Source organism: Microcaecilia unicolor, chromosome 2, assembly GCF_901765095.1.
Source record: "Microcaecilia unicolor chromosome 2, aMicUni1.1, whole genome shotgun sequence".
Taxonomy (NCBI): domain Eukaryota; kingdom Metazoa; phylum Chordata; class Amphibia; order Gymnophiona; family Siphonopidae; genus Microcaecilia; species Microcaecilia unicolor.
In genome coordinates this window covers 221,968,091-221,991,808 of record NC_044032.1, presented here as the reverse complement: position 1 = coordinate 221,991,808, position 23,718 = coordinate 221,968,091, and the positions used below count along the sequence as shown (strand labels likewise).

The 23,718-nt window shown below is 41.9% G+C and overlaps 1 protein-coding gene across 2 annotated transcripts in view; it reads left to right on the top strand.

The window, feature by feature from the left end:
- Positions 1-23,718, top strand: part of PCSK5 (proprotein convertase subtilisin/kexin type 5) — a 739,798-nt gene that overhangs the window by 308,800 nt on the left and 407,280 nt on the right. For both annotated transcript variants that reach the window (XM_030193725.1, XM_030193726.1), the window contains exon 7: positions 21,567-21,739. In XM_030193725.1, coding sequence (XP_030049585.1) covers positions 21,567-21,739 — 173 coding nt within the window. The remainder of the gene's footprint in view (positions 1-21,566; positions 21,740-23,718) is intronic.

Below are 23,718 nucleotides of genomic sequence, written 5' to 3'. Positions count from 1 at the left end.
CCAACATATACACCAAGAGGGTAATTCTGGGTTCTTGACCATATCCATAAGCATTCAAATTGAATTTTCCATTATGTTTATTCTCACTATTCCAGGACTTGTGGGATTATCATGTCATCAACTAGCAGGTGGAGATATAGAACTGAGCTACACCACATAGACTGTTTGATCTAGCCTAGTTCCTCAGTATTTTCTCTCTCTAGCAGGAGGATGGACAGAATATTCTACCTCTGGTTCTGAAGCATCGGCTCCTGGTCCAGTTGGTCAGCTGGTCCCCAGTTGAGCCTGGTGGGTTTTTGCAGTGAAGACATACCTGGTGGTGCTGGGTCCCTGTCTCTGGTCCTACCCAGGATTTCCCTTCACTCCTCCCTTTCTGTGCTACCTTTTTCTGTTTAGCTTGGAGCCTGCTCAGCAACTGGTCATAGAAACATTAAAAAAAAAGACACAAATAATATCGGGTGTCAGTTGGAGGCTTTCTGGGTCCATTGCTGTGAGGCTGGGTGGCCTGGTGGTGTAAGAGGAGGTTGGCTTTGGCCCTTTGGAACAGCAGAGGAGGTGAGGCAGCTTCAGGACAGTTGACTGGTGAGTGTTTGGCCTCAGAATCACGTCAGGCTTTGATGTTCACCAGGTCAGGGGGAACTTTTGCAGTTTGTGGCTCCAGCAACTAGGACAAAAAAGGAAACTCACTGTGTGGCAGTAATGGTGGCTTCAACTGAGGGAATTAAATACTGCCCTAACTATGGGGGCCATTGTTCTTCCTTGGGCCACTGCACAGTGTGCAGGCTGGTGATCCCGAGCGTTGAGGAAGACTTGGAGCGTGAAGCCGCAGTGTGTGAGAGCACTCTGCATCAGCCACAGTCATCAGCCTTGTGCTTCCCAGTGCAGTGCCAGTATGGTTCCCCACAGACTGAGGCAGGAATGGCAGCCATGTTGGCTGGTGCAGTACAGGAAATTCCTGCACAGGAGAATTTAGAGATGTTAGAGATGGTGGGGTCTCAGGTGGGGGGGGGGGGGGGAGCTCTGGGTCACGGCCTGCCGTTTTTGCCTGAATTTGTTTTGTTGCTCCATCAAGCCTGTTTGCTAAAGCAAGGGGCTTCTCAACAGGCTATCTCCTCTGCTCCTGCAGCTGTGGAGGCAGTGGCAGCTCCCTTTGCCCCCAAAAGGTCCTGAATGGCTCTACCAGAGAACCATGGAGATTCTTGGTCCCAGGTTTCTCTTCTCTCAGAGGTGGCCTCCTTAATGTTCAGGGTGAACTCCCTCCAGGGGAGGGGATGGCCCCTATGTTCTCTGGTTGTTTCACAGGTAGGAATTGGGCTCTCTGATCTCGGAGGCTCTGGTGGCACTCTCTATTGTGGAACCCTCGATGGCGCTGGCAGGTGGCCAGTCCTCTGGTCTTATGAAGGGCCTTAGGGGTCTGTCCAAGATGTTCCCCATGCATCTGGACATTCAGGACTTGAATACAATGGAGGAGGAACATGCTGGACACAAGCCTGAAGGTGGGGAGGACCATGGCGTGTCTCTTTTCTTTGATGCCCGAGGAGAAGAAGAAGTTCAGCTTTCCTAAGATGGATTCGTTAGTGATGGCGGTCACCAAGAAGACTACCTTGCCGGTTGAGGGGAGCATTGCCCTGAAAGATCTGCAGGACAGGAAGCTCAAGCAGCCTTTGAAGCAGGCCTTTGAGGTGGCTGTTCTGGGGCTCCAGGCACCCATTTGCAGTTCCTTTCCAGTGAGGACCTGCTTGTAGTGGCTCATGGCATGTTTCTCATGCCACTCAGCTAGAGGTGGGTTTGGCTTATTTGGCGGATGCTGTTTATGACATGTTGCGGGCCTCGGCCAAGGGTATGTAATTGTCAGTCATCGTGAGACATCAGCTCTGGCTGAGGTCTTGGGTGGCTGATGTGGCTTCCAGGGCTTGCATGGTAAAGTTGCCTTTTTGGAGAGGACCTAAGCAACTTGGTTAAGGAGTTGGTGAGACAAAGCTGCTACAGTTGCCTGAGGACAGACAGACCTAGGACCTCAGCCCGCTCTTCGGGGTCTGGGTGGGTTAGGTATCGGGACAGCAAGAAATATAGGCCTGTCCAGCAGTCCTTTGGCAAGAGATCATGATTTCAGTCCTATCAGTCTTCCTTTCATGGAGACAAAAAGTCCGCTTCCAGACAGATCAGGCCTCTGTTGCCCCCAGGCAATGACAGTGATGCCAGGCCTTCCACCCTTTTGTTCCAGATCTCAAGGACCTCAACAGATACCTTCGGGTTTCTCACGTTTGGATAGAAACTCTGCGGTCAGTGATGGCATCAGTTCAGGTGGGGGAGTTTCTCACCACTCGACCTTAAGGAGGTGTACCTTCATATCCCCATCTGAGCACCGTATCAGCAGTTCCTATGGTTTGCCATGTTGGGCTAGCACTTTCAGCTCAGGGCCATGCCCTTTGAGCTGGCCATTGCCCTGAGGATGTTTTCCAAGGTCACAGTCATGGTGGCAGCCTTTCTGCGATGATAGGGGGATCTGGGTTCATCCATACCTGGACAACTAGCTAATCCAAGCTTCTTTGTATCAGGACAGTGTGTCGTGACCTTCATGATCATTCAGCTCCCCTAGTCCTTGGGTTGGGTGATCAATTTCAAAAAGAACAGGTTAGTTCTGTCACAGAGGCTGGAATATCTGGATGTTCTGTTCAATACACAAACAAGAGTCTTTCTTGCAGAAGCCAGGCGCACAAAGTTGGTGCACCAGATTTTGATGCTCCTCCATCAGCCCAGACCTCAGACCTGGGTGTATGTCCAGGTTTTCGGTTCCATGATAGTGGCAACGGAGGTGGTGCCCTGGGTGTGGGCACATATGAATCTGTTACAAAGATCCCTGCTCAACCGCTGCTCTATGGTGTCCCAGGATTACAACATTTGGTTACAGTAGATGATAACAAGACAGAGTATGTGTTTGTGGTTGTTTCTCGGGACCCTTGTCCTGAGTGTACTGTTCCCAATTACGCATTGGGAGGGGTGACCATGGATGCCAGTCGGGTTGGGGGGCTCATTACAAGGTTCACCTGGCTCAGGGCATCTGATCTACGGATGAAGCTTGTTGGCCTGTCAATTGTTTGGAATTCAGGGCTGTCTGCAAGGGACTGGTGGCCTTTGCTCTGATGTTGGGGAGATTCCTGATTCGGTTGTTCTCTCACAGTTTGACGGCAGTGGCCTACATCAACAAGCAGGGGGGGACCCGCAGCAGTTAATTGGTGGCAGAAGCCGGCTTGCTGATGGCCTGGGTAAAGAATCTTTTCTTCCTCTCAGCGGCTCACATCACGGGGTCCCTGAACATGGAGGCTGACTTCCTCAGTTGGAACTCTTTGGATCAAGCAGAGTGGAAGTTGTCTGATGAGGCTTTTCAGCTCATGGTGTGTCGCTGGGGCTCCCATCTCTTGACCTGATGGCGACAAGAGCAAATGCCAAGGTACCTCGTTTTTTTTTTTTGCCATTACAGGGAACTGGGCACGCTCGGTCTGGATGCCATTTTGCAGGCCTGGCCGGACGAGCGGTTGCTATACGTCTTTCCTCCCATGGCCGATGATCGGCCATCTATTGAGGAGAGTGGCAAGCCATTGGTGCTGTGTGATCCTGGTGGCCCCGGATTGACTGTGGTGCCCATGACATGCATATCTGGTGTGCCTGCTGTAAAGGGAGCCATTGTTTTTTCCTCAGACTTGATGCCTTTTCCAGCACTGAGGCCTTCTCCAGCAAGGTTTGGTTTCATGGAGGATCCCTCCCTTTTGGTCTTACAGCTTGACCCTTGAGAGGGCTAGGCTGAGGAAGAAGGGGTGCTTGGACTCGGTCATTGGTGTCTTGCTTCAGGCTAGGAAGTGTTCGACTTTCTTGGCGTATGCCTGTGTATGGTGCACATTTGAGGGTTGGTGTGTCAACAGGGGTTGGACCGTTTCTCTTTGTTGTCACATCTTGGCATTCCTGCAATCTGGCGTGAGCAAGGTTCAGGTGGTGGCTTTGGCCTGTTTCAGGGGCCATTTACAGAACTCATCTTTGACTGCGTACCAGGACATGGTTTGCTTCTTGAAGGGAGTGAGTTGGCTTTGTCTGCTGTTTTGGTCACAGTTTCCTGAATGGAATTTCAACCTGGTCCTTCGTGCTCTTTAGAAACCTCCCATTCGACCTCTCCAGAAGGCAACCTTGAAAGATCTCACACTGAGGATGATTTTCCTTGAGGCTGTTGCTTCAGCACGGAGAGTTTCGGAGCTTCAGGTGCTCTTGTGTCAGGATCCTTTCCTCCATTTTTCGGAGGCGGGAGTTTTGCTTCGGACAGTGCCCTTCTTTCTGCCTAAAGTGCTGTCCGCATTCCAAGTTAATCTGTGGAGCTCCTTTCCATTCATTGGGAGGAGGTTGGGGTCTCAGTTCACCTCCCTGAGACTCCTGGGCATTCACCAATGCTTATGCACTATCTCATGGTCACCAATGATTTTTGTTGGTCGGATAGACTTTTCGTTCTCTTCGGCAAACAGAGATTAGGTCTCATGATGTCTAAGGTGTCTGTTGTTTAGGGGCTGAAGGAGACTGTTGCCTCGGCCTATGTTCTTGAGCAGAAGCAACCCCCTCAGGGATTGAGAGCCGACTCTATGAAGCATACAGTGACATTATGGGCAGAGGCCTTGTCATCCCTGGCGGATATCTGTAAGGCGGCAATGTGGGTATCGATGCATACTTTTACTAAGCACTATCGGAAAGATATTGCAGCATGGGCAGAGGCCATGTTTGGGGTGATGGGGTTGCTTTTGAACATCCCACAAGTCCTGGAATAGTAGGAAGAAACATAATGGAAGGAGGAATTAGGGCTTACCTGATAATTTTCTTTCCACGTGAAGAGTTGTGCTAGTCCCAAGAAGGGGAGCTGTCTCTATGGTAGTACTTGGTTGCCCCGAGTGCTCTCATTTCCTGTCATATTTCCAGGGGCCACATCTTTGGGTTCTTTTACGTTTGATGTTTTGTTGTTGTGGTTCAAGTTGCTGTATAGGCTTCAGGTTTGGTTTTCTCCTGCTTGTTCACTTATACTGAGAAACATGGCTAGATGAAAGGGGCTGTATGGTGTAGCTCAGTTCTGTGGGTGATGGACATAACTATCTCATAAGTCCTGGAATAGTGTGAAGAACTAAAGGAAAGAAAATTATCAGGTAAGCCCTAATGTCTCCTTAAAGAGAAACTCCCCATGGAGTTTCCTTTCTGGCTGGAGCCACTGGGATCTCTAGACCCTCCCCCATAATTTGTATGTGTAAAGTAGTGCAGGTTATGAACCATGCTAGGTTTTCAAAATGAGATCCCGGTGCTTTCATAACTGGCCCACTGCATTCCACCCTCTGTACTACTTCTTTTCCCAAAATGGGCCCGTGGCGATCATTAGAGGCCACTTGTGTGGGTAATTGTCTGTTTACCAATGAAAATATCTTTAAAAATTGCTCCCCTGCTCCCCACCTTATCCTTTTTGCAATTTTCTGCATTGGAGCACTTCTAGAAAATAACTATGTACTAGAAAATTACTCAAGGGAAAGGGAAAAGGGATGGGATTTGATATGCCACCTTTTTGTGGTTACAATAGAAATAAAACAAAATAAAACATGGACAAGAAAATAAGATGATACCTTTTTTATTGGACATAACTTAATACATTTCTTGATTAGCTTTCGAAGGCTGCCCTTCTTCGTCAGATTGGAAATAAGCAAATGTTGGTAGGTGACAGTATATATAAGTGAAACATCAAAGCATTTCAGTGACAGTCTAACAGGATGGGGGTGGATAGGTGAGAGACAGGAAGAGTCGAGTGGATGAGGGACAGGGAGATATAGATATGCATGGAGATAGGAGGATGGCAAAGCAGTACAATTTTATGGTTTATAATGGGCTAGAAAACCCAGATCTTTGTTAAGTCCTGTCTGGTGGGTGTCAAAATATTTAATCATTCTGACTTCAAAGGTCTTACGTTCCTGTATTGTTTTAAAGTTCCTTTTTAGGATTCTTACCATGAAATCACTGGTACAGAGTTCTGGTTTTGTAAAGTGCTGCCCCTCAGAGGTGACATCCTGATTGGTACTAGCATTTTTCATATGGTGTCTATGTAAATTAAATCTCTTCTTTAGCATCTGACTTGTTTCTTCAATGTAGCAGCCTTCGTTGCATTTTTTTACACTGAATGATATATACCGCATTGGAAGATAAGCATGTGAAACATTCCTTAATGTTGAATATTTTTCCTTTGTGAATGACCGTGGGGTCCTGTGAAATGTTTTGGCATAGTTTGCAGCTGGATATACTGCAAGGATGTGTGCCATTCTCTTCTTTTTGAGTCTGTGTTGGGAGCTTACTTCTAATTAGCTTGCGTTTTAAGTTGGGTGGCTGCCGCAAGGCCAGCAGTGGTGGGGATCACAATATCTCTTTCAGTAATTCATCCTCCTGGAGTAGAGGCTTTAGATCTTTTATGATTTTTCTTAATTTTTCCAGCTCTGGGTTGTATGCCACTATAAGGGGGATTCTGTCTGTGGCTTTTTTTTCTTTGTACTATAGCAGATTTTCCCTGGGTGTTTGAGGGAGGAGGCAGCATTCTTGGAGATTATTTTGGGGTTGTAGCCTTTCTATTTGAAGGATGCAGTCAGGATTTCAAGGTGTCTGTCTCTGTCCCCTGGGTCAGAGCAGATAAGGTGGTACCTTGTGGCTTGGCTGTAAATAATGGATCTTTTTGTATGTGAAGGGTGGAAGCTGGAGTTGTGGAGACAGCGGCATTTGTCTGTGGGTTTCTTGTATATGGATATTTGTATATAGCCATCGCTGATTGAGACTGTGGTGTCCAAAAAATTTTATTTTTCAGGGGAGTAGTCAATTTTGAATCTGATTGTAGGATGTGGTTGTGGTTACAATCAAAGCAGTTTACATATTATATACAGGTACTTATATTGTACCTGGGGCAATAGAGGAAGTGACCTGCCAGAGTCACAAGGAGCTGCAGTTTCCCTGGTTCTCAGGCCACTGTGGAAGTGGAATCTGCTACTCAACATTTCTTTCCACAGTCTGCATTTCTTGGGAAGGACTGTACTTTTGGAGTAAAAATAGCAATGCAATGTATTGGAAGTGTTCCTTAAGAAAACTTGCTGCCTTCTATTTTTCTTCCACTCTGTTTTCCAGTTTTACTTTCTCACTTATTCCAGACATTTCAGTCTTTTTTCCTTCTCCTCCCTCTAAATTTCCATCCTTTCATTTAATCCTTTTCATTTTAATCGAAATACCATATACACGAACCATTTGTCATGGTGATATCCCTGAAACAATTCTACACCATTCTCAGTAACAAGCATGGGATCTTCAGATCAAGACTGTGAAAAGCCTTTTAGATTCCAGCATTTCATCATGTCTCAGAATCTAAGTTAATATGTTCAATTTACCTCTAGTAACATTTAGTCCAATATTCAAAAGCACTTAATCCCAATAGCAGCCGCTAAAAATCATTGCAGATCGCCTGCCGCTATGCAGATAGCGACAGGATGCTACAGCAATAGAGTGGGAAATTATCCAGATAGAGGCAGTATTCATTGCTGCTCCTGAACAACTGAGGATAGAAAAACTGCTTTCCTAAGTTTTCCAGATAATAATTCGGATGGTGGTTCTGAATACCACCATTATCCAGATATTTCTGGTGGTCAGTAGCATACCCACATAGTAGCCATGTTTAATATGTATAATGCCATGGCTGGAATTGAAAAGATACGCTGACCATGGAGTTTAAACATTGACTTGATTATATATATTTTGATATGTGCCTCCAGGAATTTTTCCGAACTCGCAGGGTCCTACAAGTTGTCCCCCTTTGAAGAACCATTCATATACTTTTATTTTTTACAATCCATAATTCCTACCACATCATGCATTTTCAGGGTTCTCCTCTAGAGTTTGAAACAAAGCCATGAACTGCAGTAGTGTTTTGGAGTTAACGGAGTAGTTGCTGAAATGAAACCTGTGTTAAATTTTGGGGGTATTCCCAGCATCTTTATATAATTAGACTTATAGACTGCAGCCCCATAGCAGCTCTATGCAGTGTATAAAAGCATACAAAATCACAAGTTATAACAATTCAACAGTTAATATAAAACCAAAATATAATCAAGTATCCCCTACCTCCCCCTCCCCCCAAAAAAGCACCTGTAAAAAGATAATTTTTTTATTAAAACTTTCCTTTTCCTTTCTCAAAGCTGCTATTCATATAGGGCCTCTTTTATCGAGCTGCACTAGGAGTCCTCGGTGCAGTAATGCCAACAAACCCCATTCACATTGAATGGGCTTCGTTGGAATTGGTGAGCAGGAACCACTAGCATGGCTTGATAAAAGAGGTCCTTATTTATTTGGATTTAGCTCATGCCTATTTTTTTCCCGTTGTAGCTCAACGTGAGTTACATTTAGGCAGTGCATCTTTTCTAGCAAAAAAGGTGCCGGTACTCAAATGCTGGGCTACCCTTCAAGGATGAGGTGATCACTGAGGGATCCACCCCACAATAGCCAGGCTCCCTGCAACCAGTCAAAGAACCTATGACAAGGCAGAATTGGTGTATAGAGCCTGAGCTCTTTCATTAAAACTTGGGGTCCTTGGGTCAATTTTAGCAGACAATGGAAAAGGTGCCAGTACTCAGTACCCCCAAGTACCCCCACAAAAAAAGCCCTGCATTTAGGTATAGTGGGTTTTCCTCTGTCCCTGGAGGATTTACAGCCTAAGTAAAGGGTTAAGTGACTTGTCCAAGATCACAAGGAGCAGCAGTTGAGATTTGAATCAGGGTTTTCTGGTTCTCAGCCTGCTGCTTGAACAATTAGGATACTCCACCACTCCATTAGAAGAGCATTCCACCCTATCAGAGTCTGAGCTGTTATGATGACTTCCTCATAAATCTTATGCCAGGAATAACTAACAAACTGTCTCCCTGCAGTTTCAGAGATCTTTCTGGAATATAAGTGGTCACTCTCAACACCAAATAACTTGGTGCCTGATTGTGTAAAATCTTAAAAACTAATGTGAGAACCTTAAACTGAATTGTAATCAAATTGGCTGCTAATACAGTTGGATTAAGGCTGGTGTGACACGATCGGATCACTTTGAACCTTTATTGCTGTTGTGGTTTGTACCAGTTCAAGACTCTACACATCCCTCTGGGGCAAACCTAACAAAACCAAATTAAAGTAGTCCAATCAAGGTAGAATTAAGGCTCATATGGAAGAAACTGCAGAATGTGTCCCAAGATGAGGAAAGCCCTTTGCACTAGCCTAGCAGTATAGTCTCAAGGGCAAACCCAAGTCTAACTACACCCCCAAATGCTGACAAGCCTCACCTGAAAACCAAATAGTACCTTCCCAGTCTGGGAGGGACTGTATCAGACAACCATAAGAATTCTGCCTTAGCCACATTTAACTTCAAGTGTAGCAATTGGAACCATGAGCCCAGCAAATCTGTTCTCTCCTGCAGAACTTTCCCTACTTTATTTCCTGAGGCACTGCAAGCAACATCTGTACAACAGCAATATCAACATAATTCTTGTTAACCACTATTTCCCCTATTGGGTTCAATGCAATGTACAAATAAGATGAAAATGCAAGATACGGTAAACAATTTGCAATACACATACATAGTTCAAAAATATACATCAGCATTCAAAATAAAATACATAGAAAAAGCAATAATTACAATCTATGAAACAAACACATTTTAACCTTTTTACGAAATGTCAAATAGCTTTGTTCTAATCTTAGAGAAAGAGGAAAAGATTTCCAAAGAGACATTCCACAGAATGAGAAGAGTCTTTTACACACTAAAGAAGCATACATTTCTGAGAGAAGGAAGATAGAGAATGAATTTTATCATGCAAATGAGATGAAAATTTATATAATGGAACTAAAACTATGTTTATCAATAATTTAGAAGTAAGCCATAAAGAGTATGATAAAACAAACAGGCCACCTTGAATACAATTCATTCATTAACTGAAAGCCAGTGAAGCTTAGCAATATGACCGAACACACTGCAATGTTTACTCAATTTAAAAATTACCCTGGTAGGTAGCAGTATTTTGGATAAATTGGAGCTTTCTTAGATTTTTAGAAGACATTGCAGTAGTCCTGATGTGGGAGAAATAATATTTGAACCAAAAGAGTAAATGATTGTTGATCAAAAAATGATCAAATTAACCTTTAATCTAAAAATGTTTTTCACCATAATTGATTTGAGGCCCATACATCAGTAATAAATCTAAAATCACTCCCAGGACTCTGGATTCAGACTCAATGGGTAAAACTCTAGCACTAGGCAAGGTTAATGTGGGAGGTTCCACTCCAGTATTCTTAAATCAGAGCATCTTCCTTTTATTAGGGTTCAATTTTAACTTATTTTTCAAAGCTCAATCCTAAATCTTATACATACCAGACAATACACTATTAACGTGACCTGAAGACTTAGCAGGAGACGGTAACAACAACAAAATATTTTGCCATACTTGATAGTTATGGTTACCAAGAAATTCTTGAAACCAATTTAAAAATACTACCTGAAATATCAATTTTTTCCAGTCGCTCCAGCAACAGAACATGACTAACTGCATCAAAGGCAACAGATATGTCGAATTGAAGCAGCAGCATCTGGTTACCCACACTTAGTTGTTCCTTTACATATGAAGTCAACACAAGCAAAAGAGTGTCAGTGCTGTGAGCAGATCTAAACCTGAATTGTGTATAATATAAGTAGTAAAACTTGTCTAAGTAGGCAGAAAATTGATGGCCTATATATGAGTCAACCAATTTAGTAATCAAAGAGATTCTAGCAATCAGACGATAGCTTGAAGGTGCTGTTAAATCTCGCCTAGATCCCATAGTCATGGGGGTAAGAATAATTCGCACCATATTGGAGGGTAAAGAGCCAGAGCGTAACAACTCATTAATGCCTAGTGTTAACCATTGCAAAACTACTTGAGGTACTGAAGAAAATAATGAAACAGGACAACTACCGTATCAAGTAAACATTGTGAACGGGTAGTTTTCAATAATAGTGAATGCACCTCCTTAATAGAAATAGACTGAAAGGTATCCCCAAATACTGGCTTTTCTATAAACGAGCTGGATTCAACTTTAACCGTACAAAAGCTAGGTTTGTTCTTTTCTAGATCTATACAAATTTGAGATACCTTATTAGGAAAAAAAAATCTGCCAAATCCTGAGCTGATGGTTATGAAAACTGAGAATTAGAATGAGAGACAGGCAAAGCAATCAAATTGTTCACAAGAAAAAATAATCTGTTACTATTAATAGGTCCTGAGCCTATTAACTTACCATAAAAAGCCATTCTAGCATTTACAATCTTACTCTTATAATGTCTAAAAGCTGATCTCCATAAATTTTTATCATCAGATATCATGGTTTTGCGCCAACGCTGCTCAAGGCATCTGCAATTTTGTTTCAAAATCTTAAGTTCATCTGAAAACCATGGTGATTTCCTATGTACTTCAACTCCTTATCTATCATAGGCACCATTTTATCAAGTACAGATGAAGATATTGAATCCCAACAAGATTTAATTGAGTTGGTAACAAAAGTGGTAACAATGCACTCAGTGTTGACCAGAAAAGGGCTTCATCAATCTTGCCCCTAGTAGAAACCAGTTTAGTTGGTCTCTTCACAATAGGCTTTGTTAAACAAATATTCAAAGCAAATTCCAACAAAAAATGATCAGACCAGGGGCTACTGACCAGGTGGAGGAGTCAACCAAATTAGAAGGGTAGGTAGCAAGAAAATCTACAGAGTGGCCTCTCTCATGAGCTGGACCACTATCCAAAAGAAGCAGATCATAAGAAATTATAAACAATCTTCAATATTAGTAACATTTAAATCAGAATCATTTTCTAAATGCAAATTTAAATCCCCTAATATAATTCATCTAGAAAAGTTGCAGTCTGGGCTATAATATCAAACAATACAGTCTCTGCCTTAGCCCATGTCCCAGGAGGACAGTATATTAAGAGAAAACTTATAGTTCAATCCCCAGCAGTAAAATCAGAAACAAAATCATCTTGAAACTTAGACAGCATAAATTCTACCTCTGGAAACATACCTAAATGTACTAGGGATAGATTAAAAAAAAAACTTTTATGAAGGAAAGCCAACCTCCCATCCTCCCTCTTATCCTGTCTAGGAGAATGCAAAATCTCATACCCAGGCAGACATAGGTGAGAAATCATGGGACTATCTATTTTGGTTAGCCAAGATTCAGAAATAAATAAGAAATCTAAATCCAATGAAGTCAGAAGATCCTGCAGTGAAAGAGCCTTGTTATTGACGGACCTGACATTCACATAAGCAGCAGGTACAGGAGTAAAATCACAATTAACTGCACAGGAGGAATCCTTGACCAGTGATAAAATTATAGAAAAAAAATATGTGTATGTGTGTGTCGATCTTTACATAATAATGCTACTCCATATGTTGATATATTTATTTATGCATTCTGCGTTTACTACGAATTTCAGGCTACCTCTGAAAATAAATCTGCTGGGTCTTTGCAGTTTTACAGTAAATTCAGATAGAGGCTAATTTTCCAGCTGCCCAAGTTAACAAGGTGCATAAGGGCATATGCTACCCCAATTTTTTAAAGGCAACCTGTGCACCTGCAAGTCAGGTGTAATTGTGTGCCAATCCTGCTGCCACGCCAGCTGCTCTACACCTTATGTGCATACCACGTAAAAGTAAGCACTATCAGAGCAGTTCTGTAACAGTGCCTATATATTGGCACCTGTCTGGAGCCTATTCTGTAAGAGAAAACTAGATGCCAATTTCCATTACAGAATGACTAGCATTTAACAGGAACAAGCACTTGCAATAACCATAGAGCTAGTGTCTGGCCTGGAAGCTCTGAAAATATGTGTAAATTATACTGCCCTGCAGTGGCAGGAGGTAAGTCTGATTTTGCTCAAAAATAAGTTAGGTGCCTATATGTAATCTAGGAAGTATGTCCTATCACAATGTATGTTGATCTTCTGCATAGTCACTTCAGATCACCAATATTTCAGAGGCAAAAGGCAGCAAGTTTATTGCAGAGGAACCAAGCAAAACTTGCATTTTCCATTTTCCTATAAATCAGCCAGAATGGACTTACTTCCTTTGGCAAGGGCAGGGCCATATAGTATTCTAGAGTTTGTTCATGTAACTGTGCGCCTAGCATATGCTCTACCCAGACTCTGTCCGTGTGCATGTTCTCCTTTAAATGACACACTATCACGAATAGGCGCCACTTTATAGAACAGTGCATAGCTGGAAAATTGGAATTTACGTGCACGTGTCAGGATTCAGGTCACTTACATGTTGGCACCCACTTTATAGAATTACTTCCCATGAGGGCAATTTTATAACAGGTCACCTAGGTTGAGGGGGCAAGAAGGAACCTATTTGTAGCCTGTTTTCTAAAGATACATCAGCAAATTGCCCTAGCAAAGCTGCAGAAATTGTGGCCATTCAGAGCAGATGTAAATGCTCATGTATAAAGTTTGCATGCATATTTTTTAAACTAAATGCATTGTAACATGACTGGCCTGTTCCCACCTTGCATAAAAGTATGAGCTTTCTTGTCATCACACATACTTTTATGCATGGGTAGGTTCATAAGAATGCCTTTATAAAATTACCCCATTAGTGGATGCTAATACATATACTGCGAGCATACACATAAATTATTAGAATAATGGCGTGTATGTGTGCATATTTGCAAATAAATGCCAAATTCCCTCTAAGTGCTATTCTGTAAATATGTGCATATCTTATGTAGGGGCCCTTTTACTAAGCTGCACTATAAAGTGGCCTGCGGTAGTTTTAGCACGTGGCTTTCCTGCACTCTGAGGCCACTTTTAGCGCATTTTTCTTTTTTCCCACTAACTGTTCATAGGACTGCTTTTTTGTATCTATATCTTCTTACTGTTTATAGGTTTGATTTCTCTTCCGCTGTGCTTAGCAAAGTAATCTAATTGATGTAAACTGCACTGAACCCTGGAAAGGGGATTTTAGCGGTATAGAAGACCTAGGGTCCCTTTTACCAAGCTGTGCCAAAAGGGGGCTGGCGCTGGCATCGGCATGTGTTTAACACGTGCTGACCTGAGGCCCCCTTTTACTGCAGCTGGTAAAAGGGTAGTCTCGCCTTCCTGCAGGAAACGGCCATGCGGCCAGTAAATCACTTGCCACGCGGCCATTTCAGGGGGAAAACTCTTATCACCACCCATTGAGGTGGCGGTAAGGGCTCCCTCATTAACCCGGTGGTACCCGATCAGCGCGTGGCACTACCTGATTACCACCGGGTACACTCTGACACTACAAAGATAAATAAATTTTTGTAGCGCTGGGCTGCTGCGGTAGCTCAGCGGTACTTCCTGGATAGGGAGCGGTAAGCCCACATTGGGCTTACCGCCGCTTAGTAAAAGGAGCCCCTAATTTTAATTGAATTAATGGCCATACACTAATTTCCTAATTAGCGCATGGCCATTAGTGCAGCAGCCCTTACCGCCATCTATTTTGCAATAGAGGCTCCTGTGATAATCTGCCACTAATTGGTTAGCATGCGGCAATGGCCCCGTGCTAACTGATTAGCGCAGGGAATGCCAACTCTCTGCCCATAAACATGCCGCTTGCACTAAAAACCCCTCAGTTTTTTAGTGCAAGATTGGTGTCCAGTGAGTAGCAAACTACTGCGGATGCCTCTGTGCCTCCTGCTGCAGTGCTTTTTGGTGTGTGCTAGGCACACGCTAGTGCCTACTGCTGCTTAGTAAAAGGCCCCATGGTATATATTTCTTAAGAAGGCATTCAGTTGGGCAGAGTATGGGTAAGGCTCATACATGCATAACTTGCAGAGTACTATAGGGCATCCCCAGATTCTATATATGATGGCCAAATTTGGGCACAATCCCAAGATGCGCATGCAACTTAATTAACTAATGAGCCATCAATGACTAAGATTTTAATTATAACATGCAGTATATCAAATAAATTGAACCTTTGATTAACGAGCAATAAATGGACACTATCAATGTTAATTGACACCAATTGAGATTTGTGCGTGCATCTGGATACACATTATTCTGTAATGCCAGACACCCAAATCCTATAGTGCACAACTTAAAAGGTAGCATGGTCATTGATTAGAGGGGCATGGGCATGTTGCACTTGGTGCCGATCTTTTCTGGCACCCAGATGAACGAGAAAGGATTAAGCAGTTGGCAGACGCCATGGACCCTGATGCAGGAGACAAAATCTTGGCCAAAGTTGGCCGTGGGCAGCGAGAAGAGACTGAGTAGTTACAGAGATAAGTTTCTTTCCTATTAGTAGAAGTCTGGATAAAGTTGAATTAAGTGCAACTTGCATAAAAGAATTATCTTATAGCAAAGAATAACGGGAGGTTTTTTAGCCTGTGATGAATGAATGGGGCTCCCTAAGGTTGATTAACTGATTGACAAAGGAGTACCTTATTATTTTTTGAGGCTTTTCCTCCTTTTGGATGAGACATCACCACATCATGAACCAATAAGTAGAGATCAGTTTGAGTTGATACCCATTTTTGAGTGCCATTTATAAAATCAGGCCCTAGATTCTGTATATGGTGCCTAAAAAATTGGTGCGTAAATCAATGACAACTAAGTATATTCTGTAAGCAGCATCTAGATTTAAGCACGATATATAGAACATGCTTAGTTAATATCTCAGTGCCTGAAACAATGTGCCTTCATTGACACCAATGAAAACGTGGCATAAATCCTGCCACGTAGATTTATGCGCACTGGGCCATATTCTATACGCATGTTAATCTTGGAATGCCCATGAAATGCCCATTTCCACACCCATAGCCATGCCCATTTTTGCCTGCACATGTTAAAGGTTAGGCGTGCTGCGTTAGAATATGCTTAGCGAGTGGTGCGCATACATTTTAATTATCTCCAATTACTGCTCATTATTGCTTGTTAAGTGCTGTTATCAATTAAAATTGTTATAGAATCTGCTTAGATTTTGGCGCGGATCTCTAGGTGCGCTATATATAATCCGGTGATATGTGTGTATCTCCGGCATCTAAGCATGAATACTTGCACCAGCTCTATGGCTAACATAAATTCTCATGCCTATATTATAGGCGCATATTTTGGCTGTTTTGTTAGTATTCTATAAAGGAAAATAGGCTCTTACTTTCCTATGTAGAATAGGTGCCACATTGGTGCCCTTTAGGCATGAAAAGTAATGCCTCCACCTGCATAATTCATCAGCAGATGGCAATACTGATATGCTACATGTGTTCACTTGTTCTTTGAAATCTCTTCCTTCACCTCAGTTTGTGAGAAGTGTTTGTATGAAGAGGCTGTTTTGTTTTTGCTTGTGAAATGGAAGCATGCGGTATTCATCAGTGCAATTTAAGCAATATACCGTGATAGAATTTTTGACTGCTGAAGGGGCCCCTCCAATTGAAATTTACCACCGCATACAAGTTGTTTATGATAATCAATGTGTTGATGTGAAGGACTTTGTCAATGGGCCAAAACAAGTAAAGATTGGGTACGGGGAAGGGCTGATTTGTGTGATCAAAAACGAAGTGGATGACCTGTGACAGAAACAGACGAATTTCACTCGAGAAAGATTGATGAACTTGTAAAGGACAATTGTAGGATCATTCAAAGCATTGCAACCCTGAACACTACGACTGAGTAGAGTTTGGAAGCAGAAGAAGGAAATTTTTTGCAAGATAACAATGCTGGGCCTCACACACCATGAAACACCAAAGAGGCAATTGCGAAGATGTGTCTCAGTGTTACCCCATTTGTCATACAGCCCAGATTTAGTGTCATACAATTTCTATCTTTTTCCAAAATTGTAGAAACACCATTGGGGACATCTTTTCAAACTGAATAAAGAGGTGGAAGAGACTGTGACAGTTGGTTGAAGAGACAAAATGTGCAATTCTTTCGGGATGACTTTCAAAAACTTGTCCATCGTTAGCAAAAATGTGTGGTGAATGGTGGCAACTATGTAAAAAAGTAAATTTGTGTGATAAAAGACTACATTTCAAGCATTATTTTCATTTTTTATTCATTACAATATCTTAATTTAAATAAGTTATGGAAGTGGAGGCATTACTTTTAATTGAAACCACATAGAATCATCTCTATGTGTCTCTGCTTGCTCTATATGCTCATATATCCGTAAGCAATTTTATGAGTCCACTTGAGTGTATAAAAGAGTGTTCAAGTCCCATTGTGCAAGTATTCCCATATTCAATAGCTCTTAATACCTACCATGAAATTATCAACAGCCATGAGATCATAGATCTTATCACATGTGCAGTAATGTGGGAGTAAGGTCTTCATGTGGTTCATCATTTTCAGTCCCCTCTGGAGCTTCCAGAATTCTCCGATTATTGCACTGACTCCTTTTTTGATTCTTCAGAGTCCCTTTTCAGCTCAGCAATGATTTTGTCTTTGTCCGGTAGCAGTGTCATGACATTTTCCAACAAGGAAGGTCTTTTTTTTAATTTTCAATTTCTGCACTTTTGTTTGAAGTAGAGAATTGCTTTGTGAGGGAAGTCAATTCCATTTTAGTTTCACTATGATTCTCCATTATTAGTAACTTTTGGGACTATAGTTCCTTGATCATGATAAAATAAAAAAAAAAACACGGGTTTCACTTTTACATTCTTTTCCAAGAGCCATATCAGAGTATCATTTTGAACTCTATGATGTCATTGAAGCTGCTTAGATTTACTCAGTCCATCTCTTGCTATAATAAGTATTTGGAAGAGATACTAGTTTTACTGGCAGGGTTTATTGTCTTTGTCCTGAGAGAATAGACAGCTTGCATGTCTGTCTGGCAGCAAACTCTCTAGCACTTCCCTTCAGGAACATGCTTTTATGATGTAGTGGTGTCCTCCATGAATCCTACACTAGAGACTGATGTTTCTTCATACTTTGATGTCTCTAATATGAGATGCTCTGGGGACTCCACTGTATCATCTGAGAAAGTGGACTTTGGTCCTCAGTAAATTGTTTAGCCATAAGGTGCCACCTACCTCTGCCATACTCTGTTTAGTGGTTCTTCAGAGAAGTGACAGTAGTCAAAACGTACCAATCCCATTCTTTCTCATTTGGTTAATATGGTTGGGGTAGGGGGCAATAGACACCCCATTTCGTCTAGCTCCTCTTTCTTCTTTCCTTTCTTCCTTCCTCTATACCCTTTCCCATTGAAATTAAAAATACCTTAGCTGATGGGGATCCAGTTAGCTGAAGCAATCCAGAGTATGCCCTGAGTCAGCTACAATGTGGCAGCATATTGAGCCACTGATGCTGGCACTTTGAGCTTGCTCAATCCTGGCAGAGAACTGAACATTCTCACAGTGCTAGCATCAGTGGCTTAATATACTGCCACACTTTAGCTGGCTTGTGGCAGGTATTCATGTTGCATATAGACATTCCTGGGGGCATAGTTTAGGCAGAGCTCATGCATATATTTGTGTAGATCACCGCAGTTTTATCAAATGCCCTTTCTGCTTGTAAAACTGGCTTTCTATAAGAGAAATGTTTTTTTTTAATTATCCTGACACTTTCCATTTTGCAATGAAGGTTTTACTTGTGTTTTGTAAAGAGGAACACACCTACCCTCGGGAGGAAGATGCAGTATGCCCCTGGAAACCCTTTCTCAAAATTGAAATAATTAAAATAACTTGCATTTTGTCCCTCCTTTCCCTACTCCACAAATTTCAGGACCTCTGGGTGATTTGAAATAGCTGGTGTGGCCCGCCCTTGAAAAGTTTGCAAAACCCTGGTTTAAAGCATAATCAATAACTGGGGATATACCTATGAATAAAAATCTATTCAAACATGCCACAGATGATGAAATTTAATTTCACTTTAATACTAATTTTGATGGTTAAAAATAGCAGGTATTTATTTACATGGTAAGTAAGTGCTTCATTAGTTTGGTTTCCCTCTGATAGATAAATTATTCACACTCAAAGGAAAGTGTCTTGTTCCGGAATAGATATTGAGATCCTGCAAAGCACATTGCTGTTGGATAGATTTTTAGCTTTAGTAGCCCTGCTTTGGCAATAGGGTTAAATTACATACTGTCTTTTGTTTCTGCCAAAGCTCAAAGGAAAGAACATCTTTAGTTCATAACTCATACCTTACCGTTAGCCAGAAACAGGCCACGAGCCATACTCAAATCATAATCAAACCAGTGGCCCTTGCGTATACAACATCTCAGTTGATGCGCTTAGAGGAGGGTGTCATGTGGATACTGTATTACCGCATCTTGTGCTGCTTCCTCAGGGTGGACTTTCCCACTCATCTATAGGGATGTGTGCTGTTAGTTGTTTGGCTGCCCTTTGGTACCAAAGGGAAAATAATTTTGCTGAATTATTTCAGAACAGATGTAGGCTGTTTTCATTTCTGGCAAGGTTTTGTTCAGCTGCTTTTCTCAGCAACAAGTGATCTCTAAATAAAACTCAAATATAAATTTTTTTGTAGAAAAAAATTGTGTTCACTTAAATTGGAAGTGCTTCGAAAAACTGACTGAATAGAATTCTGTTAATGGCTTGAGATAGGGCATTGGATTACATTAACAAACAGGTACAATATTGAATTAAATGCCACTTATCTACGTGTATTTTTCTCCTCCTCCCCAGAAGTGGTCTGTATTTTCTGATTCTTTGTGCCAGCAGCTAGAATGTGCTCTGATGGAGGGAGAAGCTATTTACAGAAACAGACAGTGGCAGTTATTTAAAATAGCCAATCAAAAACTGGCTGAGGAGAGAGTTGAGCAATTTGCTCAGAACAAAAGCTGAGTATGTTTCTCAACTTTTCCTTAGCTGGTCTGGATTCTATTACATTTATCAGGGCAAAACCCTGGAGTACTCCCTATGCTAGAGAGTCAGTATAGTGGAAGGAGGGGAAGAAGTTGAATTCTGTCTTTCCCCAAATTTGTTTTGTAGTTTGAAAGACGTGAGGGAAATTCCTCATATCTGATTGTTTTGTAATGTGACCACCATATCAAGGGCTGTGCAAGCAGTGCAGCGACATAGGATGCAAATATGGAGGGGTACAAAAACAGCTTCCAGCCCACCATCTCCTTTCATTGGCAGTGGTGAAACAGGTAGGCTGGGATGAGGGGGGCGGGGAACAGTTGGTGAGCCATATAGGACACAACTCTAGTTCAGTGTGGTCCAGAACATGACACACTCCTTTTCTTGTCTGAGTGTACTTTGGCTTCTTGTAGAAGCATTATTGAAGAGGTATGAACTGGTGATGAGAACAGTACACCATATCTTGGGTCAAGGCCCTGGGATTTTGGATTTCTACATTGTTATGGATTTTATCATCTGAAGCTAGTAATGAAGATAGTTCATGCTTATTATTTTGGCTAGATGGAATTGCAATGCATCCATTGAAATTATAGATACATTTAAGGGGGTGTGGAGAACATAAGAACAATAAGCATTGCCATACTGTGACAGTCTGAAGGTTCATTGAGCCCAGTATCCTGTTTCCAACAGTGGCCAATCCAGATTACAAGTACCTGGCAAGCTCCCAGAACAGTGAAACAGATTTTATGTTGCTTATCATAGAATGTGCAGTGGAGTTTCCCAAGTCCATCTTAATAATGGCTTATGGAGTTTCTTTTTAGAAAATTATCCAAACATTTTTATAAACCCTGCTAAGCTAACTGCTTTTACCACATTCTCACAACGAATTCCAGAGTTTAAATGCTCATGGAGTGAAGAAATATTTTCTCTAATTCATTTTAAATTTACTACTTTGTAGCTTCTTTATGTGCCCCCTAGTCTTAGTATTTTTGGAAAGAGTAAACAAGCGATTCACTTCTACCTGTTCCACTCCACTCAGTATTTTATATACCTCTATCATATCTCCCATTAGCCGTCTCTTCTCCAAGCTAAAGAGCCCTAGCCACTTTAGCCTTGGAAAGTCGTTCCATCCTCTTTATCATTTTTGTCTCCCTTCTCTGTACCTTTTCTAATTCCACTATATTTTTTTGAGATGCGGTAAATCAGCCTTTTACCACACCTCAATAACTCCTCCTCCCCCCTCCCGAATTACTGTGAAATAGAAATTGCATTTGATATATTAGAATTAGAAAAAAAGTGAATTACATTAATGTATATCTTTTGTAATGTGTGTTTGATTTCTTTTAATAACATAGCTCTTGAATGTGGTCATGTATCTTGTTTCTGAGTAAGTTCTAGATAGCGCACTATTTTTAAAAGAGAAACCTTTAACTTTGCACAATTATAACCGGCCACTTTTATAATTTAACTGTAACAGTACTGTCCTGAATCACCTGAGGTATCCAGAAAGTGTATTCTTCTAACAGAGGTAATACATCAGTTTTGAAGATGGAATGAATACCTATAGTCAATCTATAAAATGAAAATATGAGGGGGAGGCATTTCCAAGATCTCTTAGAGATATGTTAAAATGCACAGTGCTCTCATGCTGGCATGCATCTTGTTCTTGCTGTTTAAGGGGTGCGCATGCTGGATGGGGATGTCACAGACATGGTGGAGGCGAAGTCTCTCAGCTTGAACCCTCAGCACATCCATATCTACAGTGCCAGCTGGGGCCCTGATGACGATGGCAAAACTGTGGATGGGCCTGCTTCCCTTGCCCGCCTAGCGTTTGAAGATGGCATTCGAACGGTAGGTTTATTGGTGGTCATTCAGGTGGTATGAACAGAAGGTTGCCTGCAGTGATGTTGTGTAATGTTTTCTCCTGACACAGGGTTTCCCAAACCTTTCCTTTGAACCTTATGGTCAGCGGGGTTGATCGGATAGCCACAGTAACCATACATGAGATCAATTTGCATATATTATATATATATATATATATATATTTTTTTTTTTTTTTTTTTAACCTTGTGCATATGTAAAATGGGTATTGTGAAAATCAAGTAGGCTTATCAGGACAGCCTCGATGCAGAAGACTTGACTATAAATTGCCTTTTTTCAGCTGTTTGAAGGTGTGGTTTCTTCTACTTGTCAAATCTATGTAGGTCAGAAGGCAGGGTGGGCTGCTAGTCAGGTGCCTTCTTCGAATACCTGCCACAACTCAGTACTGTATGACAAGTAACTGAGAAGGAATTGATGGGGAAGTATTAAATGCAGCTGTTCATTGTGATTAACCCTTTGGTGTGCCCTAGGCACACAAATGCATTGGACCTTCCACTGCACTGTAAATACATTTTTAACCCCCCAGAAATGTGTCAACACCAGTATGTTACCCTGTACCTCATCCCCTGGCATAACCACATTACGTTTCCTCATCCCTCTTACCCCATGGCATAATAATCACCTTCCATCCCTCGGCCCCTGACCCCCATCCCCAGGAGTCAGTGGGTAGTGCTTTTTACATGCTACTGCCTCCTGCTCCCCTGCCAGCTTCCTCTATAGGTTAGACCAGTGGGTCTTATGAGACTACGGGTCCTATAGTTTTCTGACTGCAGAGGAACACCAGCAGAGAAGAGGCAGGAGGTGAGAGGCCTGATCAGTATGGGGCATATAGACAGACTTCTAGGTGCAGCTCTGATCCCTCCATTCTTCTTTCTGGTGGCAGCTGACTTATTAGAGCCAAAATCTGCCATGGGAAACCATTATAGTAGCACATCTGTTAAGGTCCTAGGCATCTGCCTAGTTTTCCTATGCCTTAATCTTTCCCTGCCCACTCCTCTGCTCTTCACGTGCATATACTTTCTGCTTGTTGCAAAACCAATCTTTGCAATGCTCATAACAGGATTGATCTTTTGATGAAATGCATAAAAACAGAGAAAGAGCATCAATAACAAATTAAGCATATATAAGGTTGAATCCATAATGTGTGTGTCAAGTCAAAATCATCAGTCAGTCCAGTGGGTTGGGGAGAATTTTTTTTATGATTTATATCAGTTCTGTCCTTAGATGAAATGCTCTGGGTAAAATTGGTATGTGAATGAAAACATGAATCCCTACATGTAATTGTCAATGAAATGTTTGTGGTGATGAAAAAAACAGTATGACACATCAATTGATAATACAAAAACTGAGCAGCATTTCTTCCCTCACCCATTTGCATAAAACATTTGCATTTGTTTTTTTTTTTTTTAAATGCCTGGGAATCGTTTTCAGAAGATCTTCTGATGGACTCATATAGTGAAACCCACATCCCGTGCCTTCGATATGGGGCTGTGTAGCTAGACATCAGCTAAGCGGGGGTTAAGTAATAAAACTGCTTAGTATTTTGAGTTTCTCTGTTTCTTGCATTTTCGTTGGCCTGCCAGTCCCCTTGTGAACACTGTGTGGATCCTCTTATAGTTCAAGATTTGTAAATGCCTTCATTGTCGGTGTGTCCTAGTGGGCTGTGTGGTATTTTAGGAATACGGAGTGCAAACATGATCTTTGTAGGCAGCACTGATTCCTTGAACTCCAGTTTTGAAATATGCAGGTACTCATAATCAGATTTCAGTTGTCAAAAGCAGGTTGTTGCTGACCCCCCGATACGTTCAGGTGGAAAGTAACAAAGAAGGGAAAAATGCTGAAAAATTTGTTGGCAGATTGGTTACCTTCTGCATTTGTACAGAAACAGTGGGGACTCTGCATTACAGCCCTACAGCTTTCCATGTTATCTCTGAAATTTTGCAAGGTGC